This window comes from Macaca mulatta, chromosome 19 (assembly GCF_049350105.2).
Source record: "Macaca mulatta isolate MMU2019108-1 chromosome 19, T2T-MMU8v2.0, whole genome shotgun sequence".
NCBI classification, from domain to species: domain Eukaryota; kingdom Metazoa; phylum Chordata; class Mammalia; order Primates; family Cercopithecidae; genus Macaca; species Macaca mulatta.
The window spans coordinates 57996187-58012369 of NC_133424.1; the positions used below are offsets into that span (position 1 = coordinate 57996187).

Below are 16183 nucleotides of genomic sequence, written 5' to 3' on the forward strand. Positions count from 1 at the left end.
ATTCATAAGACTCAGAGCTACGGCCACGGCAGGGACACGCGGAACCAGGACTTGGAAACTTGATTATTGTGGTTCTTCTTGGGGGTTATGAAATTTCGTTAATCTTTTTTTTTTCCGGGGAGAAAGTTTTTGGAAAGATTCTTCTAGATATTTCTTCATTTTCTTTTGGAGGACCGACTTACTTTTTTCGTCTTCTTTATTACTCCCCTCCCCCCGTGGGACCCGCCGGACGCGTGGAGGAGACCGTAGCTGAAGCTGATTCTGTACAGCGGGACAGCGCTTTCTGCCCCTGGGGGAGCAACCCCTCCCTCGCCCCTGGGTCCTACGGAGCCTGAACTTTCAGGAGGTACAGCGGCATCCTGTGGGGGCCTGGGCACCGCAGGGAGACTGCACAGAAACTTTGCCATTGTTGGAACGGGACGTTGCTCCTTCCCCGAGCTTCCCCCGACAGCGTACTTTGAGGACTCGCTCAGCTCACCCGGGACTCCCACGGCTCACCCCGGACTCGCACCTTACTTCCCCAACCCGGCCATAGCCTTGGCTTCCCGGCGACCTCAGCGTGGTCACAGGGCCCCCCCTGTGCCCAGGGAAATGTTTCAAGCTTTCCCCGGAGACTACGACTCCGGCTCCCGGTGCAGTTCCTCACCCTCTGCCGAGTCTCAATATCTGTCTTCGGTGGACTCCTTCGGCAGTCCACCCACCGCCACCGCCTCCCAGGTAAGTTTTCGATATTAGGGGTGCTGCTTTGTAGGTTTTATTTTTTAAGTCAAGGGTGACAAGAATAACCCCCAACCCCCACATAAAGACGTATCAGAACCCTAGATCTGAGATGGAAAAGGCTCACAGCGCACTTTGCAAACTGCAAAGAGTCGGGAGATGTTTGCAATTGGTTGCGTGCGTGGAGCGCAAGGAGGGAACGCGGCAGGGAGGGTAGGCTTTGGGGCGTGTGGGGGTGGGGTGGGGAATGTGCCGCTCAGTGCAACGTGTATGCGGTAGCGGGGCTGAGAACTTTGAGCCGGCTCCGGGACTGCCTCCCGTTCGGGTTCCAGACCTGAAGCTAGCGCAGTTAGGCAGGTGGGGGAAATCCCAGGGAAGCTTCCAGTAGTCTCTTTTCCTTTCCTCCTTCTTCGGAGCGCCCACTTCGGTGCCAGGTAGCCCTCCACCCATCGGGAAGAGGGGCCTCGAACCCTCAGCCGCGCTGCCTCCGCCTCCTGCGCGGAGACGTAACGGGGGACCCGTGCGTAACGGCTGACGCGCTGGAATCCTCCGTCTGACGCGGGGCACGCACGGCGCGCGGCGCCCCCTTCGTCCGCCCCGCCCCTGACGTCCCGGGAGCGTTCTATTTTGGAACGCCGGGGCCACGTTGCTAAGGGAGGGGGCAGCCCGGCGTTTCGATTGGCCGCCGGGGCGCACGCCTTGGCCAATCAGCTTTCCCTTCCTATTTGTAGGGTGCAGTTTCCTTCCCCCTCTCTGTCCCCGGAACCCGTGGTTCCTTGGCGGCTGGGTCTCTTTTCCGCGCCTCTAGAGGCAGAGCGAGGGGATCCCTGTCGTGACAAGAGCGGCTCTCTGCGACCCAATGGATCTGCGAGACCCTTGCGGGGATCTGGTCCCTGGGCTCTCAGGAGCAGGGGGTGCCTGCTTGTGTGCCGGCGTTTCTTGGAGAGATACGGTGGCTGTCACCCTCTTCTCCAGGCACTCACAGACAGATTCCCACTCCCTCTGCTCCGGATGCCCGGTTCCTCCAGTGTGTCCCAAGACAGGACTAGAACCGCGAACCGAAGGGCAACCAGCCAGGTGGTCTCCAGGAGCTCCGCCCCCTCTGGGTTCCCAGGACGCTGATTGGCCGGCGAGCCAGCCCTTCCCTCACCACGCCCCCCGAGAGAGTAGTTAAGCCTTCAGAGCAGTTCCAGGAGTCCATTTACGGGAGGGGGGAGATGAGCGCTGCTGAAGCTTGGGGGCTCGGGTTCCGCACCATTCCCCCTCCGCGACAATCTAAGGGCGCCTCGGTGGTTACTTTTCTCTACCTGTCCGTTCACCCTAAACTGTCACTCGTCAGTCTCACTCTGAAAAGAGACAGTAACTTGAAACGTTGTTCTAAACTCCTAGGCCCGTCCCCCAAACACCCTTTTGACTGGGACCCCCGCCCCTGCATGGGACCTCGCGGAGAGGGGTGTGTGTGTGTGAGTGAGTGTAGAGGAAGGCTTGGCCTAAGGCCTCTCCTTCTCCCTCCCCTTGCCTCTGGGGTGGGGGTGGGGTGTTGTGGCTGTGTGTGTGGCTGTGGCTCCGTCCCGGGGGTTCTGTCAGCCGGCTGTGTCCAGCCTCCTCTCCACCCCCCACACCTAAGAGTCACCAACCCGGGGTGTGATTCACCACCCGCTGGAACCGTGCAACCTTTCCCCGAGGAAGAAGGAGGAGGTAGAAGCCAGTTGAGCAGAAATCCTCTCATTAACCACTGCGTCACGGTGTAGTGGAAGGGTGGGTGTCGTGGCTTTTTCCCTGTGACACACACATCCACACTCGCTCACCCTGTGCTCACTCACGGGGTCGGTGTGTGTTATGTGTGTTGGGTGTGTGTGTGTTGGTGTCTTTGTTTGTGTGTCTACGCCTGTGTGTGTATGTGTCACCCCGTAGGAGTGCGCCGGTCTCGGGGAAATGCCCGGTTCCTTCGTGCCCACGGTCACCGCGATCACAACCAGCCAGGACCTCCAGTGGCTTGTGCAACCCACCCTCATCTCTTCCATGGCCCAGTCCCAGGGGCAGCCACTGGCCTCCCAGCCCCCGGTCGTCGATCCCTACGACATGCCGGGAACCAGCTACTCCACGCCAGGCATGAGTGGCTACAGCAGTGGCGGAGCGAGTGGCAGCGGTGGGCCTTCCACCAGCGGAACCACCAGTGGGCCTGGGCCTGCCCGCCCAGCCCGAGCCCGGCCTAGGAGACCCCGAGAAGAGACGGTGAGTAAGGGGCATCAGAACGTGGCCTGGGTCGGGGGAAGCAAGAGAGGTAGGAAGTTTCTTATGAATGGAGGGGGACTCCACTAAGGCCTCAGTGTTACAGAAACCCCAAGATCCTTGCTACACGAGCGAGGACTGGAGGCTTGTTTTTTGGTTCCTGGGGGTTCTGAAAGAAGTAGAGGTTTGGGATGGGTGGAGGAGTGCTGTATCCCCAAATCTCATGGCCTCTATCTCCCCGATTCAGCTCACCCCAGAGGAAGAGGAGAAGCGAAGGGTGCGCCGGGAACGAAATAAACTAGCAGCAGCTAAATGCAGGAACCGGCGGAGGGAGCTGACCGACCGACTCCAGGCGGTGAGGACAGGCCCTGGGGTGGGAGAGGGGATGCTGAGGGAAGCTCTCTCCCCATTCTTTGCCCCCTCTCCACCTGTACCCTTGTCCTGGGTTGAGAACTAGACATTCTGCATATGGAACTAGGTTACTGGTGTGGCCAGATGGGGTAGCCCAGGGCACAAACACAGACCCCCATGTACTTAAATCAACTCCTGGTTCCCCCCTCATTTCCTGACCCCATGCACTACTCTCCTAGCCTTCATTTCATCCCAAGGGGCCACATGGGGCCCTTGAGGAGAGGGGCACTCCCATCATTTCTCCCATCTGGTCTTCAGCAAGTAACAACACATTTTGCCTCAGTTTCTCCATCTCTCCAAACCCTCATCAAATCTCCCAGGCTCCTTCTACCCTTAACACTCTGGAAAGTCTATGAAATGAAATTATTCCACCTCCTGCCCTAGCCACCCACAGCTCTCCTGGTGCTGGTGGCATCCCCCAAAACCCACTCCCTTCCTACGTCCTTCCTTGGTCTGAGAGTTCCCTACTGTATGCCTGCAGGGTGAGCTGTCACTCCTTGAGGGAACAAGGGAATTGTCAACTTTCCTTCTCTGCTTGATCTCTTCCCTGGGTGGTAGAGAGTGAGGGGTAATAGAAGGAAACACATTAAAAACACATAACAGTGGCTCATGCCTGTGATCCCAGCACTTTGAGAGAGGTCAAGGCAAGAGGATTGCTTTAGCCCAGGAGTTTGATACCAGCCTGGGCAACACAGGGAGGCCTTGTCTCTACAAAAAAAAAAAAAAAAAAAGTAGCTGGGAAAGGTGGTGCACACCACTGTGGTCCCAGCTACTCTGGAGGCTGTAGTGGGAGGATTGCTTGAGCCCAGGAGGTCCAGGCTGCAGTGAGCCATGATTGCACCATGGCACTCCAGCCTGGGGGACAGAGCGAGACTGTCTCAAAAACAAAACAAAACCAACCACATAACGATTGTTCATTCATTCAACAAACCTCTGAGTGCCTCCTGTGTACCAGAGACTTCCCCATAAACCTGGCCCCTTCCCTACCATCCTTTGGACAGATGGGGAAAACTGGGGCTCCTAGAAGGCAAGACCCTTGCCCCAACTCCCATGGCCAGCAGGACTCCATCTCAGGGGGAGTTTTTTTCTCAGCCTGGGGCTGCCTTCCAGCAGCAAGTCCAGGGGAGCCATGACCCGAGTTTCCCGGTCACTGACGAGCTTTTTTCTCCTTCCTCCCTCTCTTCTGTGACCTGGCCTCCCCGACCTCAGGAGACAGATCAGTTGGAGGAAGAAAAAGCAGAGCTGGAGTCGGAGATCGCCGAGCTCCAAAAGGAGAAGGAACGTCTGGAGTTTGTGCTGGTGGCCCACAAACCGGGCTGCAAGATCCCCTACGAAGAGGGGCCTGGGCCGGGCCCGCTGGCGGAGGTGAGAGATTTGCCGGGCTCAGCACCGGCTAAGGAAGATGGCTTCAGCTGGCTGCTGCCGCCCCCGCCACCACCGCCCCTGCCCTTCCAGACCAGCCAAGACGCACCCCCCAACCTGACGGCTTCTCTCTTTACACACAGTGAAGTTCAAGTCCTCGGCGACCCCTTCCCCGTTGTTAACCCTTCGTACACTTCTTCGTTTGTCCTCACCTGCCCGGAGGTCTCCGCGTTCGCCGGCGCCCAACGCACCAGCGGCAGTGACCAGCCTTCCGATCCCCTGAACTCGCCCTCCCTCCTTGCTCTGTGAACTCTTTAGACACACAAAACAAACAAACACACGAGGGAGAGAGACTTGGAAGAGGAGGAGGAGGAGAGAGAGGGGAAGAGACAAAGTGGGCGTGTGGCCTCCCTGGCTCCTCCGTCTGACCCTCTGCGGCCACTGCGCCACTGCCATCGGACAGGAGGATTCCTTGTGTTTTGTCCTGCCTCTTGTTTCTGTGCCCCGGCGAGGCCAGAGAGCTGGTGACTTTGGGGACAGGGGGTGGGAAGGGGATGGACACCCCCAGCTGTCTGTTGGCTCCCTGACGTCAACCCAAGCTCTGGGGATGGGTGGGGAGGGGGGGTGGGGTGACGCCCACCTTCGGGCAGTCCTGTGTGAGGATGAAGGGATGGGGGTGGGAGGTAGACTGTGGGGTGGGCTGGAGTCCTCTCCAGAGAGGCTCAACAAGGAAAAATGCCACCCCCCACCCAATGTCTCCCACACCCACCCTTTTTTTGGGGGGTGCCTAGGTTGGTTTCCCCTGCACTCCTGACTTTAGCTTATTGATCCCACATTTCCATGGGGTTAGATCCTCTTTACTATGGGCGGAAGTGAGCCCCCCCTTAAAGGGAATTCGATGCCCCCCTAGAATAATCTCATCCCCCGACCAGACTTCTTTTGAAATGTGAACACCCTTCCTTCACTGTCTAGCCACTCCCTCCCAGAAAAACTGGCTCTGATTGGCATTTCTGGCCTCCTAAGGCTCCCCATCCCGAAATCAGCCCCCAGCCCTGTTTCTCATGACAGTGTTATCCCAAGACCCTGCCCCTTGCCAGCCAGCCCTCCTGGCCTTCCTCGTTGGGCCGCTCTGCTTTCAGGCAGCAGGGGGTGCTGTGATGCCGTCCTGCTGGAGTGATTTATACTGTGAAATGAGTTGGCCAGATTGTGGGGTGCAGCTGGGTGGGGCAGCACCCCTCTAGAGGGATAATGCCCCCACTCCCGAAAGCCTTCCCTCGGTCTCCCTTCCGTCCATCCCCCTTCTTCCTCCCCTCAACAGTGAGTTAGACTCAAGGGGGTGACAGAGCCGAGAAGGGGGTGACAGTCCTCCATCCACGTGGCCTCTCTCTCTCTCCTCAGGACCCTCAGCCCTGGCCTTTTTCTTTAAGGCCTCCCCGACCCATCCCCAGCCTAGGACGCCAACTTCTCCCACACCTTGGCCCCCGACATCCTCTCTAGGAAGGGAGTGAGGGGGTGTGACATTTTTCCGGAGAAGATTTCAGAGCTGAGGCTTTGGTACCCCCAAACCCCCAATATTTTTGGACGGCCAGACTCAAGGGGCTGGAATCTCATGATTCCATGCCCAAGTCCCCCCAGCCCCGTCGCTGGTTTTGGCTCTCCCACCCTGCCGTTCCCTGCGCTTCATCTCATGAGGATTTCTTTACGAAGCAAATTTATATTTTTTAATATCGGGGGTGGACCACGCCGCCCTCCATCCGTGCTGCATGAAAAACATTCCACGTGCCGCTTGTCGCGCGTCTCCCGTCCTGATCCCAGACCCATTCCGTAGCTATTTATCCCTTTCCTGGTTTCTGAAAGGCAGTTATATCTATTATGTATAAATAAATATATTATATATGGATGTGTGTGTGTGCGTGCGCGTGGGTGTGTGAGCGCTTCTGCAACCTCAGCCTAGGTCACATTGGCCCTCAAAGCGAGCCGTTGAATTGGAAACTGCTTCTAGAAACTCTGGCTCAGCCTGTCTCAGGCTGACCCTTTTCTGATCGTCTCGGCCCCTCTGATTGTTCCTGATGGTCTCTCTCCCTCTGTCTTTTCTCCCCCGCCTGTGTCCATCTGACCGTTTTCACTTATCTCCTCTCTGACTGTCCCATGCTCCAGCTGTCGTCTGACTCTGGGTTCGTTGGGGACATGAGATTTTATTTTTTGTGAGTAAGCCTGAGGGATCGTAGATTTTTACAATCTGTATCTTTGACAATTCTGAGTGCAAGTGTGAGAGTGTGAGCAGGGCTTCCCCCTGCCAACCACAATTCAATGAATCCCCGACCCCCCGACCCCATGCTGTATTTGTGGTTCTCTTTTTGTATTTTGCACCTGACCCCGGGGGGCTGGGGCAGATTGGCGATGGGCCGTCCCCTCTCCCCTGGTTCTGCACTGTTGCCAATAAAAAGCTCTTAAAAACGCATTCGCCGGGTTGCAGTGTTTATTTCCTCCTGACATCCATTTGCTGGCTTCCTTTTAGTAAGAGAGGGTGAAGTTAGATTGTCGAAGGACTACACACACACACAGAGATCATACACACATACACACACACACAGACACACACACCCTTGCAGGAACTCCTTCTAGTCAATGGGTCTACAGCAGGATAAAAGGAAGACAGTCACGAGAACTTCCTGCACGCACAGGCAGTGCCTCCTACTAGAAAGAGTAAGGGGCCACAGCCCGTCGCGGTGGCTCACGCCTGTAATCCCAGCATTTTGGGAGGCCAAGATGGGCGACTCACTTGAGGTCAGGAGTCTGAGACCAGCCTGGCCAAGATGGTGAAATCCAGTCTCTACAAAAAATACAAAAATTAGCCTGGTGTGGTGGCACACACCTGTAATCCCAGCTACTTGGGAGGTTGAGGCAGGAGAATCACTTTAACCTAGGAGATGGAGGTTGCAGTGAGCCAAGATCCACCACTGCACTCCAGCCTGGGTGGCAGAGTAAAACTCTGCCAAAAGAAGAAAAAAAAAAAAAAAAAAAGTAAGGGGTCAGAAGTTGAGCCTGCAGGTATGGGGTCACAGAGGTCTCTTAGTGATGGAGCTTGTATGCTCTATGGGTTAAAGACAGCCACTAAGGAGATAAACTATACACAGAAGAAGCCTAATGGGCTGCACACAGTGGCTTGCCCTTGTAATCCCAGCTCTTTTGGAGGCCGACGTAGGAGGCCAGGAGTTCGAGACCAGCATGGGGCAACATGGTGAGACCCCCCCTCCCGACCCCCGACCCATATCACTATGTTGAGGAAAAAAAAAAAAAAGACGATCTTGAGAGACTTACACAGCAAACTGCTAAAGACTACTCAGGCTAGGAATGAGGAGTCATCTTGGATTTTCTACAAACCACAACTACAAAAGAACAATTATTTTACACTGGAGATGTGTTTCCTTTTGTTTTCCATATGACCATGACTGGGGCCAACCCAAGACTGACCGAAGCAAATATATGACCCTTTTTTTTTGTTTACGGATAGAGTGGAGCCATCCCCATTGCAAAATCCAAGCCCTCTCTTATTTGCATAACAAGTCCTATGGGAATTGAGGTGAGGGTCCAGCGGTCGCTTAGACGCTTTGGTAAATGAACAAACAAGGGAAGTTGTCATGGTGGAATCCATTTATTAATTCATTCGAAAAAAATGTGCTAAGCACCTACCCAACTGTGCTGGGAGTTTGGGGCACTACAGGAACTGAGCCTTGGGTCCTGCCTTTCTGGAGCTCACAGTCCATTAGGGGACACACACCCGTTCCCAGTCAGGGACAACCTAAAGTGGATGGGGTTGGGGGAGCCCATGGGGCTAGGGAAGCAGAGCAGGGACACCTAGCTTGGACTGGGAGTCGGCAAAAACTTCTTGGAGGAGGGGACAGCTGAGCTGAGCCCTAGATGAGGATAGAGTATAGAAAGAACTAGAAAAAGACCGAGGCCAAGAAAATAGCACAGCCAAAGATCTGTTGGTGGGGAGAAGGCTTGATACACTGAGAATGCTTAGAGGGTCGGGTGCGATGGCTCACACCCGTAATCCCTTCACTTTGGGAGGCTGAGGAGCGTGGATCACCTGAGGCCAGGAGTTCAAGACCAGCCTGGCTAACGTGGCGAAACCCTGTCTCTACTGAAAAAAAAAAAAAAAAAGCAAAAAATTAGCCAGGCATGGTGGTGGGCACCTGTGATCCCAGCTACTCAGGAGGCTGAGGCAGGAGAATTGCTTGAACCTGGAAGGCGGACGTTGCAGTGAGCTGAGATTGCACCACTGCACTCCAGCCTGGGCAACAGAGCAAGACTCCGTCTCAAAAAACAAAAACAAAAAACAAAAAGAGAAAGCTTAGAGATTCATGGGGACTGGAGCCACAGGTGTGGAGAGAGGGGTTAGTGCAGACCAGTTTCTGCAGGTATTATAAGGACGTTACCAGGCTAAGGAGTTTAGATCTTTTCTTCAGGGCACTGGGAAGCTATTACAGGTTTTGAACACGAGAGGGGCAGGGGCAGGTTTGCGATTTAGGAAAGGCCCCTCTGGCTCCAGACTGAGAGTGACTGGAAGGGACAGGAGTGAGACTGAGCAGGAGACCAGGGAGGGAAGTGGGGTAGGGACCCTGCAGGGTGGGGTGAGGAGGAGCCCAGAACAGGGTTGGGGACATGGGACAGAGAGGAGGGGAAGGATTCAGGAGACATTCGGGAGGGAGGACAGCTGGGGCTTGGTGAGCAGCCGGCTTGGGAAGGAAAATACAGGGCAGTAATAAATAGCATGGGCCAAGTGATCTGAGTGAGGCTGGGAGTGGTGGCACGCACCTGTGGTCTCAGCCATTCAGGAGGCTGAGGTGGGAGGATTGCTTGAGCTTGGGAGTTTGAGGCTGCAGTGAGCTATGATCATATCGCTGCACTCCACTTTGGGTGACAGAGCAAGACCCTGTCTCAAAAAAAAAAAAAAAAAAAAAAAAAAGACACTGCCTATAAGTTAACCCTGCTCTACAAGGAGCAGTTTTTAAAGTAAAATTTAAACAAAAAGAAAGAAAGGAAAAAGGCTGGGTTGCCTTGAACAAGAGACTTCATCTCCTTGAGCCTCCATTTCCTCATCTGTAGAATGGGGGCCGTTATGAGGAGTTGCAAGGCTTGTGCATGCCGGCGCTAACTGCAGAGTGACGGTGCAATTATCATTACCCTCATCATCTTTATTGGGGTCACCCTGATCCCTCGATATCCCATAATACTCCCCCTTCTCATCCTTCAAGTGTCTGCCCTAATGTTCCCGAGACACCCTACCAGCTCAGCTCTCCTTATGAGAGGGCCTCACTGTTCTGTTTCCTTTGCAGCCGTTATCCCCTTTGCAGTTGTTAATTAAATGTGTAATTACATGATGGCTTAATGTTTGTCTCCCCCACTGGGCTGAGTGCATCAGGAGACCAAGGCCAGGGCTGTCACCACCGCTGCGTCCTGAGCAAATGCTTGTTTGATGAGTGAATGACAGAAGAGCAAATGAGCAAATATTTGACTGATTAATCAGTGCATGCGTGATTAAATACATGAGTGAGCAAACCACTGAATGAGTAAGCAATGGAAGGGGAGAGATCTAGGATAATTTCCAAACTGCCAATATCCCAGAACTGTGTAGATGAGTTTTTCTCCATCTTTTGGAGTGGTTTTTGACACACTGGAGGGGGAAATAAGTAACGACAGTCAGAGATCGGAGTGGCAGAGAAAATAGTTTGCAATGCGGAGGGCCGCAGCGACCTCTCCAGGTGCAGGCTGGAGGAGCGCCTCCCGGGCGCCAGCAAAATAAGGTCCGGTTCGGTAAAGAAAAGTTAACGCGCTCTGTTCGTGGCTGTCGCCCGAAAGGTGGAATTGAACCACTCTGTCGCTAGACAGCTACAGGTTTGAAGCCTGCACCCCAGACCACTGAGGATCATCCGGGCGAAATAATAACGCTCCCGCGCAGCTATATAAGGATCGCAAAGGCTTACCTTTTAGAGTTATGGTCGCGTCCTTTGGGCAGCTGTGAGATGGTCGACTTCAAGGGCTATACATTCTCTCCACTCACTTATCACGAACGATGTCCTTGTAAAATGTTGCCTTCACTTCGTATAGTATGAATCATCCTCGCTCACAAAACCGTCTCATTTACATAGCGCCACGCATTCTGGGAAGCAGCGCCTGAGCACCTGGCAAGCTGTTAAAGGGCCCAGGACCCCCTTTTACCAAAATGAAAAGTCAGCTTTTTAAGAGGAGAGATTCAGGATTCGGCATTCAGAAGCGCCTTCTCGGAAAATTCCGAATTCTCCTTCTGCGGAGGAGTGGTGAGTGGGTTCCTGTTAGAGTCTGATTCACCCTGGCCCCAAAGGCTCTGAGCAGGCGGCTACCGGGCTGGTGCGACACCTGCTGTTCTTTTATGGAATTGCGTAGGCCGATGGAGCTCCGCGTTCATTCAAACGTTTATTGAGCGTGTACTGAGTCCCAGGGACTGTCTCGGTGCTGGTGACTACAGACATCCTGTCCCGATTGAGTTTAAACACTAGACATAACCAATTTTGCACTTGCGTTTTATGGTTGGGGAAACTGAGACAGACTGAGAAACGGATAGTACCATATCCCGGTTAAAACGGCCCATCCACTTAGGGAAATCGAACTTGTGTTACAATTTTTATTACAAAAAAGGTGATTCTTTTTTCTTAAATTTTTACGTATTTAGGAGGTACAGGTGCCGATTCCTACATGCATATGTTGATTGCGTCGTGGTGAAATCTGGACTTTTAGTGTACTCATCACGAAAAATTATTCAATATTCTGAGTCAGTGATTCTTTGACAATACCATTCTCCGGCATTGAACTCTCCCATGACTTCCATTTCAGAGTAAAAGTCAAAGTTCTCACCCTGCTTTACAAATCCCTGTGTAATCCAACCCCTTTGGCCACTCTTATCCTGTCTCACATACTGCTCTTCCCTTATATTATTGGCTTTGGCCATACAGAGGTCTTGCTGCACACATGGATCATGCTACCTCCGCAGGGACTTTGTGCTTGCTGATCCCCTAGCCTGGATCTCCTCCTCACATATTTCCGTGGCTCATCGCCTCCCTTCACTCTGTTATCTGATCAAATATCAAATACCAAAAACTCACTGAGTGACCAGCACTCAGTGAGGCCTTCCCTGACCACCCAGTTTAAAATAGCGAGTGGATGGGCTCAGTGGCTCACGCCTGTAGTCCCAGCACTTTGGGATGCCGAGGTGGGTGGATCACCTGAAATCAGGAGTTCGAGAGCAGCCTGGCCAACATGGTGAAAACCCTGTCTCCACTAATGATACAAAAATTAGCGAGGTATAGTGACTCATGCCTGTAATCCCAGCTACTCGGGAGTTTGAGGCAGGAGAATCGCTTGAACTCTGGAGGCGGAGGTTGCAGTGAGCTGAGATGGTGCCATTGTACTCCAGCATATCCTACTCCAGCCTTGGTGAAAAGAGCAAAACTCCGTCTCCAAATAATAATAAATAAATAAATAAATAAATAAATAAATAAATAAAATAAAAATCAAAAAACAGCGAGCTCTGTCACTCTATCCCCTTACCCTGATAGACATTTCCCCATCACTCTGATCACCACCTGCCATTTTCTGTGTCTATTTGCTTATTGTCTGTCTGCTTCTGTAGAATATCAGCGCCATCAGACTTTGCATTTTATTTTTGATCATTGCTGTATCTCTAGTGCCTGAAAAGTGCTTGAGAACATAGCAGATGTTCAGTAAATGTTTGTGGAATGAATAAAAGAATATTATCACTGTCTTTTTTTCCTTCTTCTTCCAGACAGGATCTTACTTTGTCACCCAGGCTGGAATGCAGTGGCGTGAAAACAGCTCACTGCAGCCTCGACCTCCCGAGCTCAAGTGATCCTCTTGCCTCAGCCTCCCTGGGATGACAGGCATATGCCACCACGTCCAGCTAATTTTAATTTTTTTTTTTTTTTTTTTGTAGAAACAGGGGCCTCACTTTGTTACCCAGACTGGCCTCGAACTCCTGCTTCTGGCCTCAAGCCATGCTTCTGCCTTGGGCTACGAAAGTGCTGGAATTTCATGCTTGAGCCACAGCACCTGGCCTCACTATCCTTCTTTGAGCCTGTTTTCTCATTTGTGTAACCAGACTAGTACAACGGATCTCACCAGAGAAATCATGATATAAAAGTCTGACACTGGATGAGGCAACTGGGAGGAGCTCAGTAAAGGCTGTTTCTGCCAGGTGCGGTGGCTCACACCTGTAATCACAGGACTTTGGGAGGCTGAGATGGGTGAATCACAGGAGATTAGAAGTTCCAGACCAGCTGGCAAACATGGTAAATCCCCATCTCTACTAAAAATACAAAAATTAGCCAGGCATGGTGGCTCACGCCTGTGATCCCAGCTATTCAGGAGGCTAAGGCAGGAGAATCGCTTGAACCCAGGAGGCTGAGGTTGCAGTGAGCCAAGATTGTGCCACTGCACTCCAGCCTGGTCGACAGAATGAGACTATATATATATATATATATATAGTTTCTTTCTCTTTTTTTTTTTTGGCAGGGATTACAGGCACTTGCCCCCACACCTGGCTAATTTTTGTTTTTTGTTTTTTTTAGGAGAGATGGGGTTTCACCATATTCACCAGGCTGATCTTGAACTCCTGACCTCAGGTGATCCACCTGCCTCAGCCTCCCAAAGTGCTGAGATAACAGGCGTGAGCCACAGTACCTGGCCAGTAAAGGCTGTTTGAATCTTCGATCTGTTTTGAGCTTCGAGGCTTTAGTCATAACTGGACCCAAATTCTCAATCAGACCCTCTTCCACCACTCTTTGTGATAGATAAATAAGCATTTTGTCTTATGGGAAGTATTAACTAAGAGCATCTTTAGAAAGTTTTGGACAGGCACCATGGTTCACATCTGTAATCGCAGCACTTTGGGAGGCTGAGAAGAGTGGATAGCTTGAGCTCAGGAGTTCGAGACAAGCCTGGGCAACAGACTGAGACTCTGTCTCCAAAAAAAAAAAAAAAGGATTGCCTCTGCTTGGCAAATCCTGATTCAAGATATGTCCCCTGAACCCTCTTTGTTTTAATTAGATAGTTACTGCTAGGCACTTCTGTATACAATTTCTGAGGCTGTAAGGACTCCTTGGAACACTATTATCTATCTCCTAATATGTGACATGTGTCATGACAAACAAGTGAGTTTTTCTTTTTTTTTTTTTGAGATGGAGTTTCACTCTTGTTGCCCAGGCTAGAGTGCAGTGGCGTGACCTTGGCTCACCGCAACTTCTGCCTACCAGGTTCAAGCGATTCTCCTGCCTCAGCCTCCCGAGCAGCTGGGATTACAGGCGTGTGCCACCACGCCCGGCTAATTTTGTATTTTTAGTAGAGACGTGGTTTCTCCATGTTGGTCAGGCTGGTCTCAAACTCCCGACCTCAGGTGATCCGCCTGCCTTGGCCTCCCAAAGTGCTGACATTACAGGCATGAGCCACTGCGCCTGGCTGCACAAACATTTTAAATGTCAATATTTTTGTGTTTATTTTTACTATTATCTTCTATTTCTGTCAAGCAATACTGGTTTCTGGTGGCAAAGTAAGTTTTCTTCTTGAAATACATTTATTATTATATTATTAAATATTAAAACAATTTTCTTTTTTCTTTTTCTTTTTTTTTTTTTTGAGACGGAGTCTCGCTCTGTCGCCCAGGCTGGAGTGCAGTGGCCTGATCTCAGCTCACTGCAAGCTCCGCCTCCCGGGTTCACGCCATTCTCCTGCCTCAGCCTCCCGAGTAGCTGGGACTACAGGCGCCCGCCACCTCGCCCAGCTAGTTTTTTGTAGTTTTAGTAGAGACGGGGTTTCACTGTGTTCACCAGGATGGTCTCGATCTCCTGACCTCGTGATCCACCCGTCTCGGCCTCCCAAAGTGCTGGGATTACAGGCTTGAGCCACCGCGCCCGGCCTCTTTTTTTTTTTTTTTTTTTTTTTTTTTGAGACAGAGTCTCACTCTGTCGCCCAGGCTGGAGTGCAGTGGCCGGATCTCAGCTCACTGCAAGCTCCACCTCCCGGGTCCATGCCATTCTCCTGCCTCAGCCTCCCGAGTAGCTGGGACTACAGGCGTCCGCCACCTCGCCCGGCTAGTTTTTTGTATTTTTTTTTTTTAGTAGAGACGGGGTTTCACCGTGTTAGCCAGGATGGTCTCGATCTCCTGACCTCGTGATCCACCCGTCTCGGCCTCCCAAAGTGCTGGGATTACAGGCTTGAGCCACTGCGCCCGGCCTAAAACAATTTTCAAGAAAAATATTAGATAAATAGCAGAATAAGTAGTAGAAAGATGATGAAGGTCATATGGGGAATGACTGAGGTTTGGGAAACAATAGTATAACTGTTTACTGTGCATTTATTATTATACGCCAGGCCCCATGCCAAGGGCTTTACATGTAGGTATAGTCATGGTTGACAGTTTTCTTCTTTTTCTTTTTCTTTTTTTTCCTTTTGAAATGGAGTCTTGCTCTGTCGCCCTGTCTGGAGTGCAGTGGCACAATCTCAGCTCACTAGAACCTCCACCTCCCGAGTTCACGCGACTCTCCTGCCTCAGCCTTCCGAGTAGCTAGGATTACAGGCGCCCACCACCAAACCCAGCTGATTTTTGTGTTTTTAGCAGAGATGGGGTTTCACCATGTTGGCCAGGCTTGTCTTGAACTCCTGACCTCAGGTGATCCCCCCTCCTTGGCCTCCCAAAGTGCTGGGATTACAGGTGTGAGCCACTGCGCCTGGCCTCTTTTTTTCTTATTTAATTTTTTTGTAGAGATGAGGTCTTGCTATGTTGCCCAAACTTGTCTCGAACTCCTGGCCTTAAGTGATCCTCCCTCCTCGGCCTTCCAAAGTGCTGGGACTGCAGATGTGAGCCATCGTGCCCGGCCTAATGAGTTTTACATCTGAGGAAACTGAGGCTTTGAGAGGTGAAGTCATATGCTGAAGGTCACACAACAAAGGGGTAGTGGAGCCAGGATTCAAACCCAGGTCTGTGGATCTTTAGACCTCAGTCTCCTTCCAGTCTCCCCATGGGTCCCTTTGCTTCCTCCTTTCCCAGTTGAGATTTTTTTATTTTATTTTAATGGAGTCTTGCCCTGTTGCCCAGGCTGGAGTGCAGTGGCATGATCCTGGCTCACTGCAGCCTCTGCCTCCTGGGTTCAGGCGATTCTCCTGCCTCAGCCTCCCGTGTAGCTGGAGTTACAGGTATGTGCCACCACACCCTGTATTTTTAGTAGAGATGGGGTTTCACCATGTTGGCCAGGCTGCTCTTGAACTTCTGACCTCAAGTGATCCGCCCTCCTCGGCCTCCCAAAGTGCTGGGATTACAGGCGTGAGCCACTGTGCCCAGCCTCCCCTCAATCATTTCATAACCCCCACAGATGGCAGAGGGAGCTTCTTCCCCAGAGATGGGGAAGGT

At 52.1% G+C, this 16183-nt stretch overlaps 1 protein-coding gene and 1 non-coding gene across 6 annotated transcripts; one reads left to right on the plus strand and one right to left on the minus strand.

The window, feature by feature from the left end:
- On the plus strand, positions 1-7183 carry FOSB (FosB proto-oncogene, AP-1 transcription factor subunit). Of its 5 annotated transcripts, none has more exons than XM_077980394.1 (5): positions 1-717; positions 2632-2952; positions 3197-3304; positions 4570-4736; positions 4866-7183. In XM_077980394.1, exons 1-5 carry the CDS (start codon positions 592-594, stop codon positions 5029-5031), a joined length of 888 nt encoding a protein of 295 aa, XP_077836520.1. In that variant the 5' UTR covers positions 1-591; the 3' UTR covers positions 5032-7183. The 5 variants fall into 5 exon arrangements, with proteins under 5 accessions (XP_077836520.1, XP_077836521.1, XP_014979764.1 ...); XM_077980395.1 differs by having other exon boundaries at positions 4570-4725; XM_015124278.3 differs by having other exon boundaries at positions 4570-7183.
- A 3394-nt stretch (positions 7184-10577) lies between these two features.
- On the minus strand, positions 10578-10664 carry TRNASTOP-UCA (transfer RNA opal suppressor (anticodon UCA)). The gene has a single exon. It is a non-coding gene; the product is annotated as a tRNA-Sec (tRNA).
- Positions 10665-16183: the final 5519 nt, after the last annotated feature.

Bases quoted from the DNA above. Each gene is read 5' to 3' on its own strand.
- FOSB (XM_015124278.3), top strand. From the start codon at position 592: ATGTTTCAAGCTTTCCCCGGAGACTACGACTCCGGCTCCCGGTGCAGT. The intron at 718-2,631 runs GTAAGTTTTCGA...GTCACCCCGTAG, and splicing joins CCACCGCCACCGCCTCCCAG to GAGTGCGCCGGTCTCGGGGA. The intron at 2,953-3,196 runs GTGAGTAAGGGG...TCCCCGATTCAG, and splicing joins GGAGACCCCGAGAAGAGACG to CTCACCCCAGAGGAAGAGGA.